This window comes from Sciurus carolinensis, chromosome 3 (assembly GCF_902686445.1).
Source record: "Sciurus carolinensis chromosome 3, mSciCar1.2, whole genome shotgun sequence".
In the NCBI taxonomy this organism is placed as follows: domain Eukaryota; kingdom Metazoa; phylum Chordata; class Mammalia; order Rodentia; family Sciuridae; genus Sciurus; species Sciurus carolinensis.
In genome coordinates, this window is record NC_062215.1 from 71,048,984 (window position 1) to 71,068,678 (window position 19,695).

A 19,695-nucleotide genomic window follows, 5' to 3' on the forward strand; every position below is an offset into this window, starting at 1 on the left:
ACAATGTTGCAGTCAAGTGAGAAGTATCAAAGAATTTATTACCTTCCGATTCTGATCATAAGCAGAATCAATCCCCAAAATGCTATTCACTTCTACATATGGATATTTCTTCTCCAGGACACTGACCACATGTTCAACTTTCACTTTTTCTCCAGTTCTCACCTTATTATAGATCTGAACAAAGAAAAACAGGTAACCAACCACACTTTCAAATTCAAATTTCAAAATGTTCATTATAAAAGATTTCTGAATGTAGAAAAATTTGACTATTTTTCTTAAAAGGTCAAATTGGGACACACTAGGAATTCTCCATTTTCTAAATACTTTATTAAGATGCCTTCCTAGGTTAGAAACTAAATAATTTTGAAATGGCACAAAAAAGTTTAAATTAAAAAATTAAAGTGATCCAATCAGTTCATAATCACATTAAGTTCCAAATGCATTAAGGAAAATCTGAATACTTATAAGGAATCATTGAAACGTTGAGGGTGAAAAATGGTAGAAATTATATACAGCAAAATCCCTGGTTTTAAAAAGTAGATAAAAATAAATGGCAAAATTGTATCTGTATGTGCACAGTTCAACATCTAAAAGGCTGCAAGGGGTGAGAATGAGAAATTTTAAACTGATATAGATGTAATTTGAATTTTTTATAGTAAGCATGTATTACTTTTACAATAAAAATTAAACAAAAAGAAATAAAATTTGTATTATCCTTTCCTTAACATGGCCTATCCAGGAAAGGGGGGGGCTTTAAAAAGCAGACTAAAACACTTATTATTCTGAGTGGCCTTTTTTTTTCTATTTTATTCTCTACAACCCCACTGCTAACTACCATTCCCATCATTTCTCATGGAGATAACAAAACAGTTCATCAACTAGAATCCCAGTCACCCCCTTTGCCCTTCTTTGGATCCATCTCCACAGTACAGCAGAATGAGTTTTTAAATCTGCCTGCCATATTCCATACACCCCAGCTGCCCATCCTACAGAGGCCCCCTTCCACTTTGCTCTCACAATCCCCAGCTCATACTAACAACTTGGAATCACCATGTCTGACTTGCACCTGCTTAACTGACTCCTACTTTTCCTCCTTGACTCAGCTGGGACAACTTCCCACTCCACAATATCACTCAAGGTCTTCCTAGCTGGAACAAGGGCCCTGTGCCAAATAGCCAGCTGTGTTCTCCACACTGCAGGACACTATCTCTCTGTACCTGTCCTCCAGGAGGTTGTAATGTCTTTGAAAACAAGGGTGAAGTCTTATGTCTTTGTATTCCCTACAGCTAGTACCAGGCCTGGCACATAAATGTTTGCCAAATAAAAGTTTGCCAAAAAAATAAGTGAACATCCTAATTAACCAAAAATGTCCCAAATGAATTTGAAAGCAAATAAATATAAAACTGAAGACTGACATCACATTTATGGACAGAAGTGATAGAATCAAATGCTTTAAATGTATTGTTTAAGGTTATCATTAATCTGAAAACAAAAGAATTATTACTTACAAAGTTGTTTATACTCAAAAATATAAAGAAAGAAAACAGAGAATTCTGATTGAACTTGTACAAATAAATCCTTTGACTATACATACAAGACAGGGCATTCTAGATTTTCCAACAAACACCAAAAAAACAGACTACTGATCAATAAGAATTATATAAATTGCATGTTAAGCTAAATCCTAATTTTAAAAAAATCATGACAGTCTTAAAGAAAAAAATAAACATATTTTTAAACAAGTAGAGACTATCACATTTGACAGAAGGTAGTAACCAGTGATTTCAAAGCACCAAAGGGCAGATGACTAGATGTACTGGCAGGGCTCCTAAAGAATCTCATCTTAGATAAAATCTTAGCAATCTATTATTGATGTTAGCAAATCAATATAGTTAAGGCAACCCCTGAAATACAAAACACCTAGAGTTTATGTGAATAATTTACCTTTTCTCTTTACAGAAAAACAAAAATCCTTCTTACTACATACTATGTTTTACACCAAATTAAATTTTTAAAAACTATACGTCATTTTAAACAAAAACATACATGTGTCAGAGTTTGGAAGGCATGATAAACATCCGCTTCTTGGGCAACATAATTATATGCTCTAAGAACAGCCACTCCAGCATCTTGCATGGCATCAACATCTTCCGAGTCATTAACCACAAAGATAAAACCAATTCTAGAGGGGAAAGAAGAAGAAATATCTCAAAGAATGAAAACCAGTTGAAGAGAATGGCATCCCTGTACTGAGGTACTACAGATAACATAGGCACAAAATCACTAAGTGAAAAGCACAGTTCACACCCCACATGAACACAGTTGGCAGAGGCATTCACACATCACTTACAAAATAAGAAGATTCTCAAAATGGCCTACACGTTTCCAATGTGAAAGCAAGCTGTCTAGTCATGAAGAGATTACTGACATGAAGGGCACTGCTACAGATCTAGGTGGATATTTTGTTTTGCTTTAAAAAAAAAAAATTGAGGAAATGAAAGCTTTTGGACTGTAAAAATAAACGTGGAAGGATGAATTCTGAGATTTGACACAAGCAACATGAGAGATACAGATAAAAATTTATAATTGTCATATACCAAAAAGTCACAACCAAAGTTAAACTTTATTAAAATTTAAAATAAAGGAATAAACCACAAGGAAAATGCTATTATGATGGGATTAGGAAAGATAGAATTAATCAGACATAATATTCCTATGTTCATAAATGAATACATGATCAGTGTAACTCCACATCATGTACAACCACAAGAATGGAAAGTTATACTCCATGTATGTATACTATGTCAAAACACACTGTACTGTCATGTATAACTAAAATGAACAAATAAAAATTAAAATTAAAATTTTTTAAATTAAAAACTTTTGCTCTACAAAAGGAAAGGAAAAGCCACAGGCTGACAGAAAAAATCTTTGCAAAATACCCACTTGATAAAAGAGTGGTATCTAAAAATATAAATACAAGTCTTAAAACAACATTAAGAAGGAGTTGGGGTTGTGATTCGGTGATAGAGTGCTTGCCTAGCGTGTGTGAGGCACTGGGTTCGATTCTCAGCCTGCATATAAATAAAGTAAGTAAATAAAGGTCCATCAACAACTAAAAACTATTTTAAAAAATTAAGATAACAACCAAGTTTTAAAACGAGCAAAAGATTCGTACAAACATTTTACCAAATAAGATATAGAGATGTTAGGTATATGAAAAGAAAAGATGCTCAACATCCTATATCATTACAGAATTACAAGTTAGAACAACAATGATAAATTACTACTATCAAAATGGCCAAAAACTGACAATACCAAACACTGGCAAGGAGTGGAACAATGGGAACTCTCTCATATACTGCTAGTAGAAATGCAAAACAGTGCAGCTACTTTGGAAGACAGCTTTTACAAAACTAAGCATATACCCCGCCCCCTTTGTTCTCCTCACTCCTGTCCCTTTCTTTTCTCCTTGGCCCCATCCTAAAGTAATATCCATGGAGGGAGCCCCTAGCAGTCCCTACATTCCCCATTAAATATCTCTTCACTTCTAGTGAAGCACTTTAATGGAAGAAGACTGGTGTCTTCTTAGGAGCAAAATACACATTAACAGTGGCCACAATATTGTTTCTGTGATCTCTGTATAGGTTTCAGAGCTGAGAGTCACCTAGGGACTAGTTATAGAACCCTTGAGAGTGAGACTGGCAAGAAAGGGGGGAAAAGGTTGGGGGTGGGATGAAGAGAAGACGGTGGCCAAAACAAGGGATTACACTGCTTCTGTGAAAAGCATCCCAGAAGAGTTTTATGTGACTGGAGACCAACAGAGGCACCAACCCTTTGATCTGGGTTGTACAGGTACTTGAACAAACAGTGAACTCTGGCTAACTGCTTTTACCTAAAGTCATCCCAGGCACTAACTAAAAGATTTGAAACAAGAAACACTAATATGTACCTGCGTATTAACAAATTTAAATGGGCCAGAAATATTCTCTTCCTCTGGAAAATACATAATACCTTCATACAAACTAAGTACTTGCCCACAGAAATTATTTTGCCAGATGCCCCCTAACTCTTTTCAATATTAAGGTTAATAACATTGGTGTTCTTTAGCATTGATCTGGAATTCAGTCATGATTTGCCTTGGATAAGTGGCCATTTCCCAGTTAAATAAGAAGACTTGAAAACGGAGATCAAAACTACACGTACCAAAAACCCACTTGAATTTGGTGCATGAGGGATGTTGCATAGTGACAAATGGACACAATGGGTTGTGTCCCTGATGGTGTACAAAGTGATGATGAGTCAACTTTGACAATCAGCAATGAGAGGACACAAAATTAAGCATACACTTACCACACAATCCAGAAATTTTGTTTGGTATTTAGCCAATGTTATCAAAAACCTATGTCCACACAAAAACCTGTACATAGATGTTTATAGAAGCTTTATTCATAATTGCCCAAATTTGGAAGCAACAAAGACATCCTCCAGATGTGAACAGGTGAACAGATAAAGTGTGATATATCCATATAATGAAATATTACTCAGTGATTAAAAGAAATGAGATTATCAACCCACAAAAAGATATGGAGGTTGGGCATGGTGGTGCACGCCTGTAATCCCAGAGGCTCTGGAGGCTGAGGCAGAAGAATCACAAGTTCAAACCAAGCCTCAGCAACTTAGTGAGGCCCCAAGCAATTTAGGCCCTATCTCTAAATAAAACACAAAAAAGGGTTGGGGGTGTAGCTTAGTGGTTAAGTGCCCCTGGATTCAAACCCCAGCACCAAAAAAAAAAAAAAAAACAAAGATACAGAGGATCCTTCAATGCACACTGCTTAGGTGAAGGAAGCCAATCTGAAAAGATGATATACTACATGACTGACACTATATGACATTCTGGAAAAAGCAAAACTACGAAAACAGTTAAAAGATAAGTAGTTGCCAAGGTTTGGGGAATAATGAAGGAAGGGACAAATAGGTGGAGCACAGGGGGTATTTAGGGCAGTGACTTGAACCTATATGATATTATAATGTAGACAGTTGACATACACATTTGTCCTTTGTCAAAACCCCATAGCATGTGCCATATAAACAAAGAATCCTAATAGAAACTTTGGAGTTTATGTAATATTAGTGTATAACAATATTAATTAATTACTCAACATAGTTCTAAAAAAGCAATCTATTAATTTTAGAGTAGAGGGGTTACAGTCTAAAAACAGAAGAAAATAAAAAGACATATGTCAAATATCAAATTGTTAAAACTGATTAGCTCTGGCGAGGGGGGTTTTTATGTGGACAGAGGTGGAAAGAGGATTTTTTTTAGTTGAAAACGTTGTTTTTTAAAATCCCACTCATGACTGAAATCATGAAAAAGTCTAATATTCTTATATAAGTAAACATATGTGCTAACACCAAATAAGAGCAGCAGAACCTTATTATCTCCTTACAACTAATTCCTCCTTCCCAAGTTTCCACTTTCTAGTAAGGGGTTGACAGGTTTTCTGTTAGCTTAGCCAGGAACTTCAGGCTTGTTTGTCTCCTGGGCCCTCCCTCCACAGGTACCAGGAGGGAGTCTGTCAGTCTGTAGGCTCCCCATCCCTGCCAAAACCTTAGTACAATACCACATTCTCCTATACCAAGAATAAAAGTAAAGCCTGCCTGCCCAGATCTCCCCAAAAACTGTTCACAACACACCACTCTGTTGCCTTGGGAGTCTGGGTGCCTTATTCTTACCTACCTTTGCCATCTGAAGATAACAGTCCCTCTTCCTGTCTCTCGTACAATTCAATAAATATTTAATCAGTGCCACTGTATACCACGAGTTCACTTCTGTATTCTTAGATTTCTCTTTTAACCAAAATATAGCTCTGGTTGTGATTTAGCACTTTATTCCTCTATCTTACCAGATATATTCACATTTTATATGAAACGTTTCACTGAACTGAAAATCTCTGCTTTTCTAGCATTTGAAATTCCCTGTTTTTGTTAAAGCCTCTTTTGAAAACCAACTTCTCCCATAGATTGAGATATCTGAACATCCCAAACATCTCAGTCTATCGTTGTTTGTTTCCCTGAATTCTAAAGCACTTACAGCAAGTAGAATATAATCTAGCACTTGATCTTCTTGAAGTCTTTCTTGAAGTGTCTGAAACTACACAGAAGATTCCTTCTGAGAAGGTAGGAATATGGCTTTTATAACATTCACAACAGTCAGTTTGGTGTTGGAATGAAACATATGCTATTATTTTTTGGCTGAAGAGTGCTTTCCATCTTTATTTTCTTGATTTCTAATAATACAAATTTCATCAACATGTAAAATTATCAGAATTATTTCAGAACAAATGTGAAAATATCTTAACACTTAAATGTAAAATCTTAAAACTTTTCTGTTCTTCAAAGAAACTAGAAATTCAGGCACACAGTGCTCTCTGTCAGAAAATTTGGCAACATGACTGAAATAAATGTGTCTGTCTGCACCTATAAAAGAATGTCTAACATTTTCTAACATTTAGTCCCTGATGGTCTGACAACAACTATTGACAAAGCTCTATATCTCTGCTGAAAGTAGAAATGCTTTGTGATGTGGTCACTCACCTAGGAAAACTCTCCTGTACTAGGAAGCAACTGAAACCACAAACTATTTTTAAATAGTTAAATACCCATTTTTAAATGTATATTTCTTAATAATTCAATGGTTGGAAACTTCTATTCATTGAGAATCAAATTCTCAGTCCCAAAAGATACTGACTTCAATATCAAATAGAAGATAAAACTGCCATTAATGATCCTCACTATTAATTATCCTACAATTCAGTAGCACCAGATTTATACTTCAGAATGACAAAACCTCAGCTAAATTAGACAGATCATCCAATCAATACTAGTGTTACCTTAATGGTATATGATTACTGAGGAACATTTCAGCTGTGTTAATCAACTCTGCTGTGGCCTCATGTGCAGGATCAACTATGAAAACCTGTAGGGGGAGAGCAAGAAAAAGAACCCATGAAATGACATTTATTCAAATATTCCTGGGCCAATAGAAATGCCATTAGTCATTTTATATAAAGTCAAAATTTTTACATCTACTACTGAACCTCATAAAAGAGGAGTTAGAGAAACAGCAGCTGTCTCCATCTTTGTTCAAAGAATGTGGTAGTAATGGGCAAAGATTTCCTCATGGATTTCTACTGGTAACATGGGAACAGTATTCCAGACAGCAGATAGCTATTCTTCTACTACATCAAACAAAAAACAAGTTGTATCAATACTCTCACCTTAGAAAATGGAGAATTCTTCTTTGTATGTTCATTTCTAAAGATCTCTCTTTTCTCATTTTTGTTTTTTGTTTGTTTGTTTGTTCGCTTTTGTGACGGGATCTTGCTATGTTACCCGAGCTGATCTCAAGTGGTGCTCTTGCCCACGTTTCCCTGGTAGGTGGGCATGAACCACCACACCAGCTTTAGGATCTCTGAATTAAGACTTTGTTTAGAACCCAAGTCTTAGACCACAATAACAGCTACTGTACATATATTTAGCATTTAGGTGCTAAGCAACTTACACATATTCTCTTATTTAATAAAATTCTTTCTCAAAAAGAAAGACCAAAATTTTAGAAGGAAAAAGATAGTTTAAAGGGTGAGAAAAGTATAGCAGACAGTTTCCCCAGAAGCTCTAAGGAAGCCCACTCTAGCACCAACTGGCCCCACTTTCTTCTGCAAGTATGTGAGGGAAGAGAAAGAAATGAGAGGGGAAAGAGGACCAGCTAAGAACCCTCTATCTCAACTTCTCTAAAGCAGTGAAATGAGGAACAATAAGTAGAAGCTGACAAAAGGACCTATTTAAGGGATTAAACTGAACCACTAAATTTAAGGAATTAAGATATTTAAAAAAAAAAAAAAAATAGGGTATGATGGTGCACACCTGTAATCCTGGTGCACTCAGAAGACTGAGGCAGAAGGATTACAAGTTGAAGGCCAGCCTGGGCAACTTAGCAAGACCCTGTCTCAAAATAAAATGAAAAGGGCTGAGTGTATAGCTCAGTGATAGAGCATCCCTGGGTTCAATCCCTAGTACTACAAAAAAAAGATATTAAAGAAAAACAGTAATAATACATACCTGCTAAGTAAAAAGGAGAACTACCTTAAAATCGAAATACTTAAATTGCTCTGAACTTCAAACTGCTCTTAAAAAACAGTCTTAAAACCAGGGGCTGGAGCTGCAGCTGCAGCTCAATGGCATAATGTGTGACTCATATATGTGAGGTACTGGATTTAATCCCCAGCACTGCAAAAACATATACAAACAAAAAATTAGAATGATGCAGCCTGAATCTAAAGTTTTGTGTTATGGATGAGGAGCACTTCCTCACACACTGATACAGGCTGCAATGTTGATGGAACATCACAGCACCACAAAAAATCCACACATTCCAAAGCCCATTCTGTTTGAACAGGGAGCTCAATTGGTTGGTAGTAGTTGCGGGGGAGCAACTAGTAAAGGACAAAAAGGTAGGAAAAGGGAAGGGAGAAACAGACTTCACAGCAAAAAATAAGTAGAAGTTTTATTTACCATGTTATGCAAGTTTTTCCTAATTTGCCGAATAACACCAGGAAAGGTAGGTCGAAGCAACTCTTGAAGACTAGAAGGCCATGAATTATATCTGCTATCAGCCTCCAGGTTGTTGACCCACTAGAAAAAAAAAACACAACATGACACATATTTTTAGCAGTTAAGATTTTTTTTAGAAGAATCACATGGGACAAGACCATTTTCAAAGATATAAGAATCAAGTTGAAAAATGGGTGACTAAAAGACAAGGCACAAAATGGATAAAATTATTTCAGCCAACAAAAACAATAAAGGATTGTGTCACAAAATACCAGTAAAAAAGAGCAAGCAATTCAAAGAACATGGATCAAGAATATGAAAGAAATTTACAGAAGAAATCCAAATGGGCAATAAATACAAGGAAAACATATACCCTCAATTGTAATCTGAGAAATATAAACTAAAACCACAATGAAATTTCATTCATTAAACTGAAAACAAATTCAAATTTGTCAATACCCAATAGGCAAAAATGTACAGCAATATGAACTCACGACCAATGCTGATGTCTGGAACATTCACTTTAAAAAAACAGACCTAACAAAGCTGTAGACTTGATTTGTACCCTATCCCTAAGTACTCGAGATCTAGGTATCTACCCTGAAGAAGTTTCGCATGCACATGCCCAAGGAAAGAAGTATAAAAAGAGCCATTAAAGCACTGTTTCAATACTAAAATCAGAAACAACTTAAATGTCCAAAGAAAACAATGGAAAATAGTATGTACCTATCATTTCTTTAAAAAGGATAGGGGTGAGGGAAGCATGTGTATATTTCCTTGCTCATGTATGCATAGAGTATTTCCGGAAGAATACAAGTTAAATGCCAATGCTTGCTGACTCTGAGGGGAAAACTGATTAGCTGGGTGATGATTTTCACTACATAAAACTTTTGTACATCTTAAAACTTAAAATGTACAAAAGATTTTCTTTAAAAAATAAAATATTATAAAATGTAATAAACTCTATGTATCCAACCTACAAAAGTTTTGAAAAAACTTGCTTTAAAAAGAGAGCTGATGAAGGATACTGATAGGGGAATAGACTATCTGAATATTTAAAATTTTTAATAGGAAATAACATAATAAAATAAGGGACAAGGGAATGCATGTCAACTTCAAAGAATAATTACCTGCATGGAGGAAATGGGTGAAACTGGGAAGAGACATACAGAAACATTTTTCCCCCAAAATCTGACACAAAATGGTTATTTAGAAAGTATATAGATGGTTCATATGGTTTTTACTCTTTATTAACAAATATATGTCATGTTATTCTGTTTATTCTTTATAAGTAAAACATTTTAATCAGAAAAAAGTGCACTACCAGTAGTCATGAAAATACACAACTGTTATATCACCCATGAAAATTTAAGTAGTGATCATCTCCATTCTACATTATTTCTCTACCAAAATTTGTAGGCTGCCTAAGGTGTACTAGCCACATGGGGTCTACTCCAAACTTATTATTACCATGATGACATTACTCCCCACATTCTCTTTTAAAGGTGACAAAGGCTCAAAGTGATCATATAGCAAATAATAATTAATGGACTAGTAAGGAAGGTTATTAACTAATCATTCATACTTTTTTTCAGTTTTTTTATTTGTTCTAATTAGTTATACATGACAGTAGAATGCACTTTGATACATTGTACATAAATAGAGTATAATTTCTCATTCTTCTGGTTGTACATGATGTAGAATCACATATCGTGTAGTCATCTATGTACATAGGTTAATAATGTTTGATTCATTCTACTATCCTTCCTACCTTCATAACCCCTCCCCTCCTTTCACTCCCCTCTCCCTAAAGTAACTCTATTCTTCCCTAGCCCTGCCCCTTGTGAATTATATAGCAGTTCTAAATCATACACGTTGTCACAAAAATCTCACAAGACCTATATGCAGCTGAGAAAACACACACTACACCCTCTTTCTTGAGAGGTGCTGAGCTGAACCCTAGGGGTACAATAGAGAGAGAGATCCTTAGCAAGCAAAGCAGCAACAATAACTCCACTTTTAGGAGCATTTAAGAGCTACATTGTAGTATATGCATAGTTCCACATAAACAGTCGCAAATCCATGGTGGCAACAAAAAGGATGGTGAGAATAACTTAACTCTCAATAAAAGACAAATTAGAAAGCTATAATTAAGATGCCTGGCTAGAATGTCCCTTGATACCCCAAAGGAATACTCACTGAAATAGCAGGACTCCTGATGTCCACAGCATAGTCAGCCTCAGAGGGCTGGATGTTCAGCTTCAAAATATTATGCAGAGAGATGCCTTCTATTCCCAGTCTATGCAGACCCTCCATTACCCGGGCTTCATTCCTCAATACATCAAACAAACTAGGGAAAAACAGGCATTTAGTAGGAAAAAATGTTTAATCTTTGCTGCGGGAGGAAAAAAAAAGGAAAATTTATTGGTTCAAAAACTCGGTGCCAAATTAGACTAATTGAGAATCTCAACAAGGGAGTTTTTCCCTTTGTCATATATAGATTATCTCTAAGTATAAATACAATTTGAGGATGAAACAACCCTAAATCTATACGACACAGCATGTTTTAAAACAGTACACTAGCCTCTCTGTATTATTTATGACAATCATATGTGAATCTACAATTATCTCAAAATGAAGTTTAAAAAAATACCACAAAAACAGATACTAAATTATACATCTTTAATGTATGTTTCAATACCAATACTAATTGACACAGGCACATATACACACATATACACATATATACACACACACACAGGAAAAAGAACCACAGGAAAAAGTCTGAAGAATTGATGGGGAGGAAGAAAGACAGGGAATGGGATGAAATAAGATGGGATGAAACTTTACTTCTTAGTTCCTTTATCTATATTATTTAGAATTGGTTTTAATGAGCAAATACACCATTTTAATACACTGAAAAAGACTATATGTTTTGTCTTAATTGTAAACAAATGGGATACATGTTGTTTCTCTGTTTGTACATGGAGTCAAGGCATACCATTTGTGTAATCATAAATTTACATAGGGTAATGTTGTTTGATTCATTCTGTTATTTTTCCCCTTCCCCCTCAACCCTCCAACCCCTTTTCCCTCTATACAGTCCTTCCTTCCTCCATTCTTGCCCCCTCCCTAACCCTAACCCTAACACTAATCCCTCCCACCCCCCATTATGTGTCATCATCTGCTTATCAGCGAGATCATTCGTCCTTTGGTTTTTTGAGATTGGCTTATCTCACTTAGCATGATATTCTCCAATTTCATCCATTTGCCTGCAAATGCCATGATTTTATCATTCTTTATGGCTGAGTAATATTCCATTATACATATATATAGCACAGTTTCTTTATCCATTCATCAATTGAAGGACATCTAGGTTGGTTCCACAATCTGGCTATTGTGAACTGAGCAGCTATGAACATTGATGTGGCTGTATCTCTGTAGTATGCTGATTTTAAGTCCTTTGGGTATAGGCCAAGGAGTGGGATAGCTGGGTCAAATGGTGGGTCCATTCCAAGCTTTCTGAGGAATCTCCATACTGCTTTCCAGAGTGTCTGCACTAATTTGCAACCCCACCAGCAATGTATGAGTATACCTTTTTCCCCACATCCTCGCCAACACCTACTGTTGCTTATGTTCTTGATAATCGTCATTCTAATTGGGGTGAGATGGAATCTTAGGGTAGTTCGATATGCATTTCTCTTATTACTAGAGATGTTGAACATTTTTTTCATATATCTATTGATTGCTTGTAGATCTGTGAAGTGTCTGTTCATTTCCTTAGCCCATTTGTTGATTGGATTATTTGTATTCTTGGTGTAGAGTTTTTTGAGTTCTTTATATATTCTGGAGATTAGTGCTCTACCTGAAGTATGAGTGGCAAAGATTTTCTCCCACTCTGTAGGCTCTCTCTTCACATTACTGATAGTTTCCTTTGCTGAGAGAAAGCTTTTTAGTTTGAATCTATCCCAGTTGTTCATTCTTGCTTTTATTTCTTGTGCTATGGGAGTCCCGTTAAGGAAGTCTGATCCTAAGCTGACATGTTGAAGATTTGGACCTACTTTTTCTTCTATAAGATGAAGGGTCTTTGGTCTGATTCCAAGGTCCTTGATCCATTTTGAGTTGACTTTCGTGCAGGGTGAGAGACAGGGGTTTAATTTCATTCTGTTGCATTCGGATTTCCAGTTTTCCCAGCACCATTTGTTGAAGAGGCTATCTTTTCTCCATTGCATATTTTTGGACCCTTTGTCTAGTATGAGAAAATTGTATTTATTTGGGTTTGTGTCCATGTCCTCTACTCTGTACCATTGATCTACCTGTCTATTTTGGTACCAATACCATGCCGTTTTTGTTACTATTGCTTTGCAGTAGAGTTGAAGATCTGGTATTGCGATACCCCCTGCTTCACTCTTTCTGCCAAGGATTGCTTTAGCTATTCTGGGTTTCTTATTCTTCCAGATGAATTTCATGATTGCTTGCTCTATTTCTGTAAGGCACATCATTGGGATTTTAACTGGAATTGCATTGAATCTGTATAGCACTTTTGGTAGTATGGCTATTTTGACAATATTAATTCTGCCTATCCAAGAACATGGGAGAACTTTCCATCTTCTAAGGTTTTCTTTAATTTCTTTCTTTAGTATTCTATAGTTCTCATTATAGAGGTCTTTCACCTCTTTTGTTAGATTGATTCCCAAGTATTTTATTTTTTTCAAGGCTATTGTGAATGGGATAATTTTCCTAACTTCTCTTTCTGAAGATTCATCACTTATGTATAAAAATGCATTGGATTTATAAGCACTGATCTTGTAACCTGCTACTTTACTGACTTCTCTTATGAGTTCTAAAAGTTTTCTGGTGGAATTTCCAGGTTCCTCTAAATATATAATCGTGTCATCAGCGAACAGAGATAGTTTGAGTTCTTCTTTTCCTATTCGTATCCCTTTAATTTCTTTGGTTTGTCTAATTGCTCTGGCTAGAGTTTCAAGGACGATGTTGAATAGAAGTGGTGAAAGAGGGCATCCCTGCCTTGTTCCAGTTTTTAGGGGAATGCTTTCAGTTTTTCACCATTTAGAATGATATTGGCCATGGGCTTAGCATAGATGGCCTTTACAATGTTAAGGAATTTTCCCACTATCCCTATTTTTTCTAGTGTTTTGAGCATGAAGGGATGCTGTATTTTATCGAATGCTTTTTCTGCATCTATTGAAATAATCATGTGATTCTTAACTTTAAGTCTGTTGATTGGTGAATGACATTTGTTGATTTCCGGATGTTGAATCAACCTTGCATCCCTGGGATGAAACCCACTTGATCATGGTGCACTATCTTTTTAATATATTTTTGTATGCGATTTGCTAAAATTTTGTTGAGAATTTTTGCGTCGATGTTCATTAAGGATATTGGTCTGAAATTTTCTTTCCTCGATGTGTCTCTGTCTGGTTTAAGTATCAGGGTGATATTGGCTTCACAGAATGAGTTTGGGAGGGTTCCCTCCTCTTCTATTTCATGGAATACTTTGAGGAGTATTGGAATGAGCTCTTCTTTAAAGGTTTTGTAGAACTCGGCTGAGAACCCATCTGGTCCCGGACTTTTCTTTGTTGGTAGGCTTTTGATTACCTCTTCTATTTCATTGCTTGAAATTGATTTATTATTTAAGTTGTGTATGTCCTCCTGGTTCAGTTTAGGCAATTCATATGTCTCTAGAAACTTGTTGATGTCTTCGAGGCTTTCTGTTTTGTTGGGAGTATAGATTTTCAAAATAGCTTCTAATTATTTTGTATTTCACTCGTGTCTATAGTGATATTTCCTTGTTCATTCCGAATTTTAGTAATTTGAGTTTTCTCTCTCTGTTAGTGTGGCTAAGGGTTTATGAATTTTGTTTATTTTTTCAAAGAACCAACTCTTTATTTTGTTAATTTTTTCGATTGTTTCTTTTGCTTCAATTTCGTTGATTTCGGCTCTGATTTTAACTATTTCCTGTGTATATGTTTTTAATAAATCATTCAATAAAAACGTGGATAATCTTTTAAAGCAATCACATCCATTTTACTAACTAATCACTAGCTCTATAATGCAATAAATGGGTATAAATGCTTAATTAAACTAATTAATATGAAAATATTTTATTGTTTAAACTATTTCTGAAAAATTAACAATTACTTTTATTTTTTCGATTAGGAAGCCAGTGACAACTATCTTGATTTTAATTCCAAAGAAAAACATCTGAATTCTACCTGACTATCCACTCCCCTCCCACCAAAATCATAGACAATTTGGGGCTATTTGATTTTAAACTATATTTTAAGAACAACAAAAAAGTAGGTTTTCAAATAATAATGCCTTCAGAGACAGGACTTTGAATAAACCCACTTCACACTATTCCAGAAACAAGAGAACTTGGACTTTTCTGATGCTATCCTTAACAGGAAAACTACAGCTATAAAAGGGAATCCTCGAAAAATACTGAGACTTTGAACATACACTGTAATGCAAGATGGCACTAGATCACCATGTACACCTCAGGCAGAGCATGGCCCACCTCCATGCACTGGGGGTTGGGGAGGGCAGTCTGATAAGTTGTCCATCTTTGCCTCATGCCACAATAAGAAAGGACAACAATCTGAACACATCACAAGGAACTACACATTATTACAAAAACTTACAAAATGAGGAAAAAAACAAAAATCCATACCTGAATATATCCTGTGTATCTAAATCAATATGAAGCCCATTGATGAAGAGAGCAGAATCTCCAGGCTGTAATCCTAAAGTTCCCTTGAAATACTGAAAAATAAAAAGAAAATTATTAGAGAGTAGTGAGAGAGTGTTGAACAAAACCTTCTGCATTTCTGGGGTTTATTATCTATACAAATCTTGATATTCTAAGGCTGGGTTAAGATTTCCTTCCATACTCTCACATACCTTCTTTGAATTTACTATATTAAATGAAAGTACTGATTTATAGGACATACACCTTTCTTCCCTCTCCTCCTTCCCTCATTCTGATGATGATATGACTGTTTCCTATAAAATCTGGAGTGACAGGATAAGCCAAGTGCTGACAGTCACTTTTCAGAAAAGTGAATGTAAATAAAACAGGACTAATTTTTAAAACTTATCTTTTTTTTTTTTTTTTCCCGGTACTGGGGATCGAACTCAGGGCCTTGTGCTTGTAAGGCAAGCACTCTACCAGCTGAGCTATCTCCCCAGCCCTTAAAACTTATCTTTATTTTGAAAACATGTTTCTTTCTGCCACATGATTTCTCTTTCCAATAATACTTCTCTGAACTGCATCGAAGGAACTGAAGCTAGTACTATGCCACTGGTATCCCATAAGCAAAACACCAGACATTTGTTCTTTACCTTAGTAAAAAAGTAAGTCCCTCATAATCAAAAAGCCTGATATATCCCTTAACATTAAAGACATAGGAAGTGAGCTATCTATCATCAGCATCTGAAGTGGGATTCTCACTTCTATTTATATGTCAAGTTACACAGGTTCTAGAATTTCCCTTACTTTTGCTCACCAGTGCCAGACAATAGTGCGTGAGCTTTCTACCCTTGCCTTTTTTACAATTCTGTTGCTTTCCCTATTTGTGATGCCAATCAAGACTGTGACAACAGTCAATAATAGCTGAACCCCCTTGAAGAACTTCAAAGATCACACCAAAAAGGGTTCCCTTCAAACTAAGACACATCAAAAAACTAAGCTGCTGTGCTGGGAACAATAATACCTCCTCCTGCCTAGCCCTGCAAGACCTGGCCTCATAGCACCTTTCACCTGCAAGTCCCCAAGATGGTGATGGCTCTGCACTTAGATGACTATGCAGCTCCTGAGATTTACCTGAGTCAATGGAAACATTGCTCTGACTTCATGTTGAAGTTTCTGTTGAATAATATCCTTTCCACTCAATTTCTCTTTCTCTCAAAGGAAACTGAAACTGTTATTTGTATATTCTAAACCATAGGAAACTAAGTCACACAGTGGAAAACAGAAGAAATTATTCAGATACCAGAAACAAAACTTAATCCCTTAGGAACCTAGAGTTGGACAGGGACCACTGAGCTCCCTTTACCCACTAGTTGTCAGTAAACGAAGAAAAAATTTACTTTTAAGATATAGGGTTGGGCTGGAGAGAGAGCTCAGTCGGTAGAGTGCTTGCCTCGCAAACACAAAGCCCTAGGTTTGATCCCCAGCACCGCAAAAAAAAAAAAAAAGCAAGATATAGGGTTGCATGAGAAAAGAACAAAACAATGAGGAAGCCATGGCTCTTACTTCATGGTCATCAGGATTAAATGGTAAGCAAGATAAGGGGATAATATCAAAATATATACATATTTCAAAATACTGGGTTGTATACCACAAATATATATTTGCCAATTAAAAAATAAAAGGTAAAGGAATAATGCAGAGTTGCATCAATTGAGAACTGGCATTTCTTTCATGGGAGAGAAGAACTACATGTCCATTCATTATGAAGACTTAGAAAAACACTCTCAGCTGATAAATACAGCTCGTATCTATTTCGAGATCTGGACACTAGTAACACAGGTGAGTTTACTTTGGGAAAATTCATCACACTAAAGATTTAGGGTCTGTGCATTCTTATGTTTTATATATATATATATATATTTTTTTTTAACTTGTTTTTTTATTGTAAACAAATGGGATACATGTTGTTTCTCTGTTTGTACTGTTTTATATTTTTGTATGCATTTTATATGTACTTTTTGCTGTAATAAAATGTTTTCCTCAAAAGAAATTAGAATCCAGGAAACACCAATATAGCCTGCACAATTTAATGTTCTGTCTTCTTGGTGGGGGAAAGCCTTCAAGTAATTTTTGATATTATTATTATTCTGGAAATTTAAATTAAATAAATATGGTTTTGTCAATTTCGTCAATATTTGAGAAATACTTGGTTTGCTTATTTCTCAGAACTATCTAACTAATTAGTATCCTATATATAAAGGTTAAGGAAATTTGGTATAAAGACAGTGAATTGAACACAAGCATTTTTTTCCCTCCTAAAACTCTACTGAAAAGTCAGGAAAAGAGCCTTTTTTAGTTATAAGTTCCCAGGGCAAAAAGAACAGAAAACACTAAGGTCAACAAATTTTGGAAGCCGGAAGGGAGAGGGGTGAGTAATAACTGGCCTAGCAGTTCCAAGAAAGCTGATTGATAGGCCGAAGGTGAGAAAGGACAACAAGAAACTCAAGCTACCCTGTGGAGCACCCAAAGATTCAGGAATTCACAGCCCAAAGGACACGTGTATAAAAAAGGCTAATAGAAAACCTATCGTTAAGACATGGCCCTCCTCTGGGGTTCTGACTCAGTGGTAGAGCACTTCCCCAGCAAGGGTGAGGCCTTGGGTTCGATCCTCAGCACCACATAAAAATAAAATAAAGGTATTGTGTCCGCCTACAATTAAAGCAAAAAAACAAAATAAACAAACAAACAAAAAAGACATGCCCCTCCTGTTGATCCCACACAGCCAGGGGACTATTTTTTTTTTTAATTATTTATTTTTTATTTTTTACAAACTGCATTTTGATTTATTATACACAAATGGGGTACATCATTTCATTTCTATGGTTGTATACCATAGAAATGGAGGCTCATGGCCTGGAAAGAGCAAAAAAGAAAACCTGTGGGCTGTGGGAAATCAGAAGCAGACAGGGGTCCCAGCTGAAAATGGGAGATTGAGGCTATTTCCAAATGCTGTTCCCTACTAGGCTTCTAAAACCCTGGCAGCCAGACTGTACCCTCCAGGCAGAAGATTGGCAATTCTTTTGGAGACTGACCAGTCTCTTTCAGAGTTTTCCTTTAGCTGTCAAATTTTTAAATTCCAAAGAGTTTTTCTTGCTCTCGGATTCTTCTTTCCTGATATTCTCATGGCTCTCTGAGGAGAAAAACAGTGTCTTTATTTTCTTCTCTTTGCAATATCTACTTCCTCTTCTTTTTGTTGTTTTTGTTTTTCCCCTCTTCTTATAGACAGGGCCCTGCTATGTTGTCCAGGCTGGCTATGAACTTCTAGGTTCAAATGGACCTCCTGTCTTAGTCTCCCTAGTAGCTGTACAGTGCCCAGCTTAATTCCTCTTAACCCTGTTTTGGGATGTCAATCTCTTGTCTTTGGCATTGGAGGTTTTCCTCAGGTATCTAGTGATAGGTGGCTAGCTGTTCGTATTGAAATGCAAAGCACTAAGAAACTGATTGGGTTGGTCAGTCTCTACAAAGCAGAGTAACCTAGGAAATGGCCACACCAAAACACCCTATAGTCAAAAAGTCTCATCCTTCAGGCTTCAAATCAGTTTCTTCTAATCACTAGGGTCAAAAAAAGGTCCCAGATAATTCTAGGATGAATAAATAGATCTCATACAAAGGCTTCAAACTTCTGGATAGCTACAGTGAACATCAAAATTTCAAAGAGTAATGATTCAAGCTTTTAAATGACTCCTATTCTAAAGCCATATGTCTAGCCTACCAATCAGTAAAAACAAGTGAAAAACTTATGTCACAAAGGTTCAAATTAACCTCCCATGCAACTTTTCTCACAAAGAAGGATGTGCTGCATCAAAATAAGAGAGAAAAACAAAGAAGACATGGAATCCAAGAAAGGCAGTTAAAGGAAGGTCCCCAGGATGCCTTGTGCACATTTGGCATGAAAAGCTACTAGGCCAAATTAGAGTGGCTAAACCTGGATAAAATTGCAACAGGGAAGGCTGGAGAGATCGGACAAGTACCAATATGGAGAACTACTGAGACACTAAGGGGTTGACAGCAGGAGAAGGATATACATCATCCTTGAACTAGAAGGCCAATACATAATGTCTGAAACTGAAAAATAGAACACCAACTTAGGCATGCTAGAAATCTGAAGAAAATTATCTGAAGGATAAGGTAAAAGTTGAAAGTAGATGCCTCTAGGAAAAGGTAAACATGTTACAGAATGCTGTTATAGAACATGTTAGGAACACAAAGGGGAGAAATGTCAGATAATGCTGTTTTTCTGAATGATGTGGTAGAACCATTTGATGCTTTCAATTACATTTATATTCAATTTTGATTAAAAACTAGAA

General features: G+C 36.0%; 1 protein-coding gene across 3 annotated transcripts in view; it reads right to left on the reverse strand.

The window, feature by feature from the left end:
• Uggt1 (UDP-glucose glycoprotein glucosyltransferase 1) overlaps window positions 1-19,695 on the reverse strand; it is a 112,656-nt gene that overhangs the window by 57,112 nt on the left and 35,849 nt on the right. For all 3 annotated transcript variants that reach the window (XM_047544663.1, XM_047544662.1, XM_047544664.1), the window contains exons 12-17: window positions 15,308-15,399; window positions 10,813-10,963; window positions 8,575-8,694; window positions 6,894-6,979; window positions 2,047-2,182; window positions 43-174 (exon numbers count right to left, since the gene is read on the reverse strand). In XM_047544663.1, the coding sequence (XP_047400619.1) occupies window positions 43-174; window positions 2,047-2,182; window positions 6,894-6,979; window positions 8,575-8,694; window positions 10,813-10,963; window positions 15,308-15,399 (717 nt within the window). The remainder of the gene's footprint in view (window positions 1-42; window positions 175-2,046; window positions 2,183-6,893; window positions 6,980-8,574; window positions 8,695-10,812; window positions 10,964-15,307; window positions 15,400-19,695) is intronic.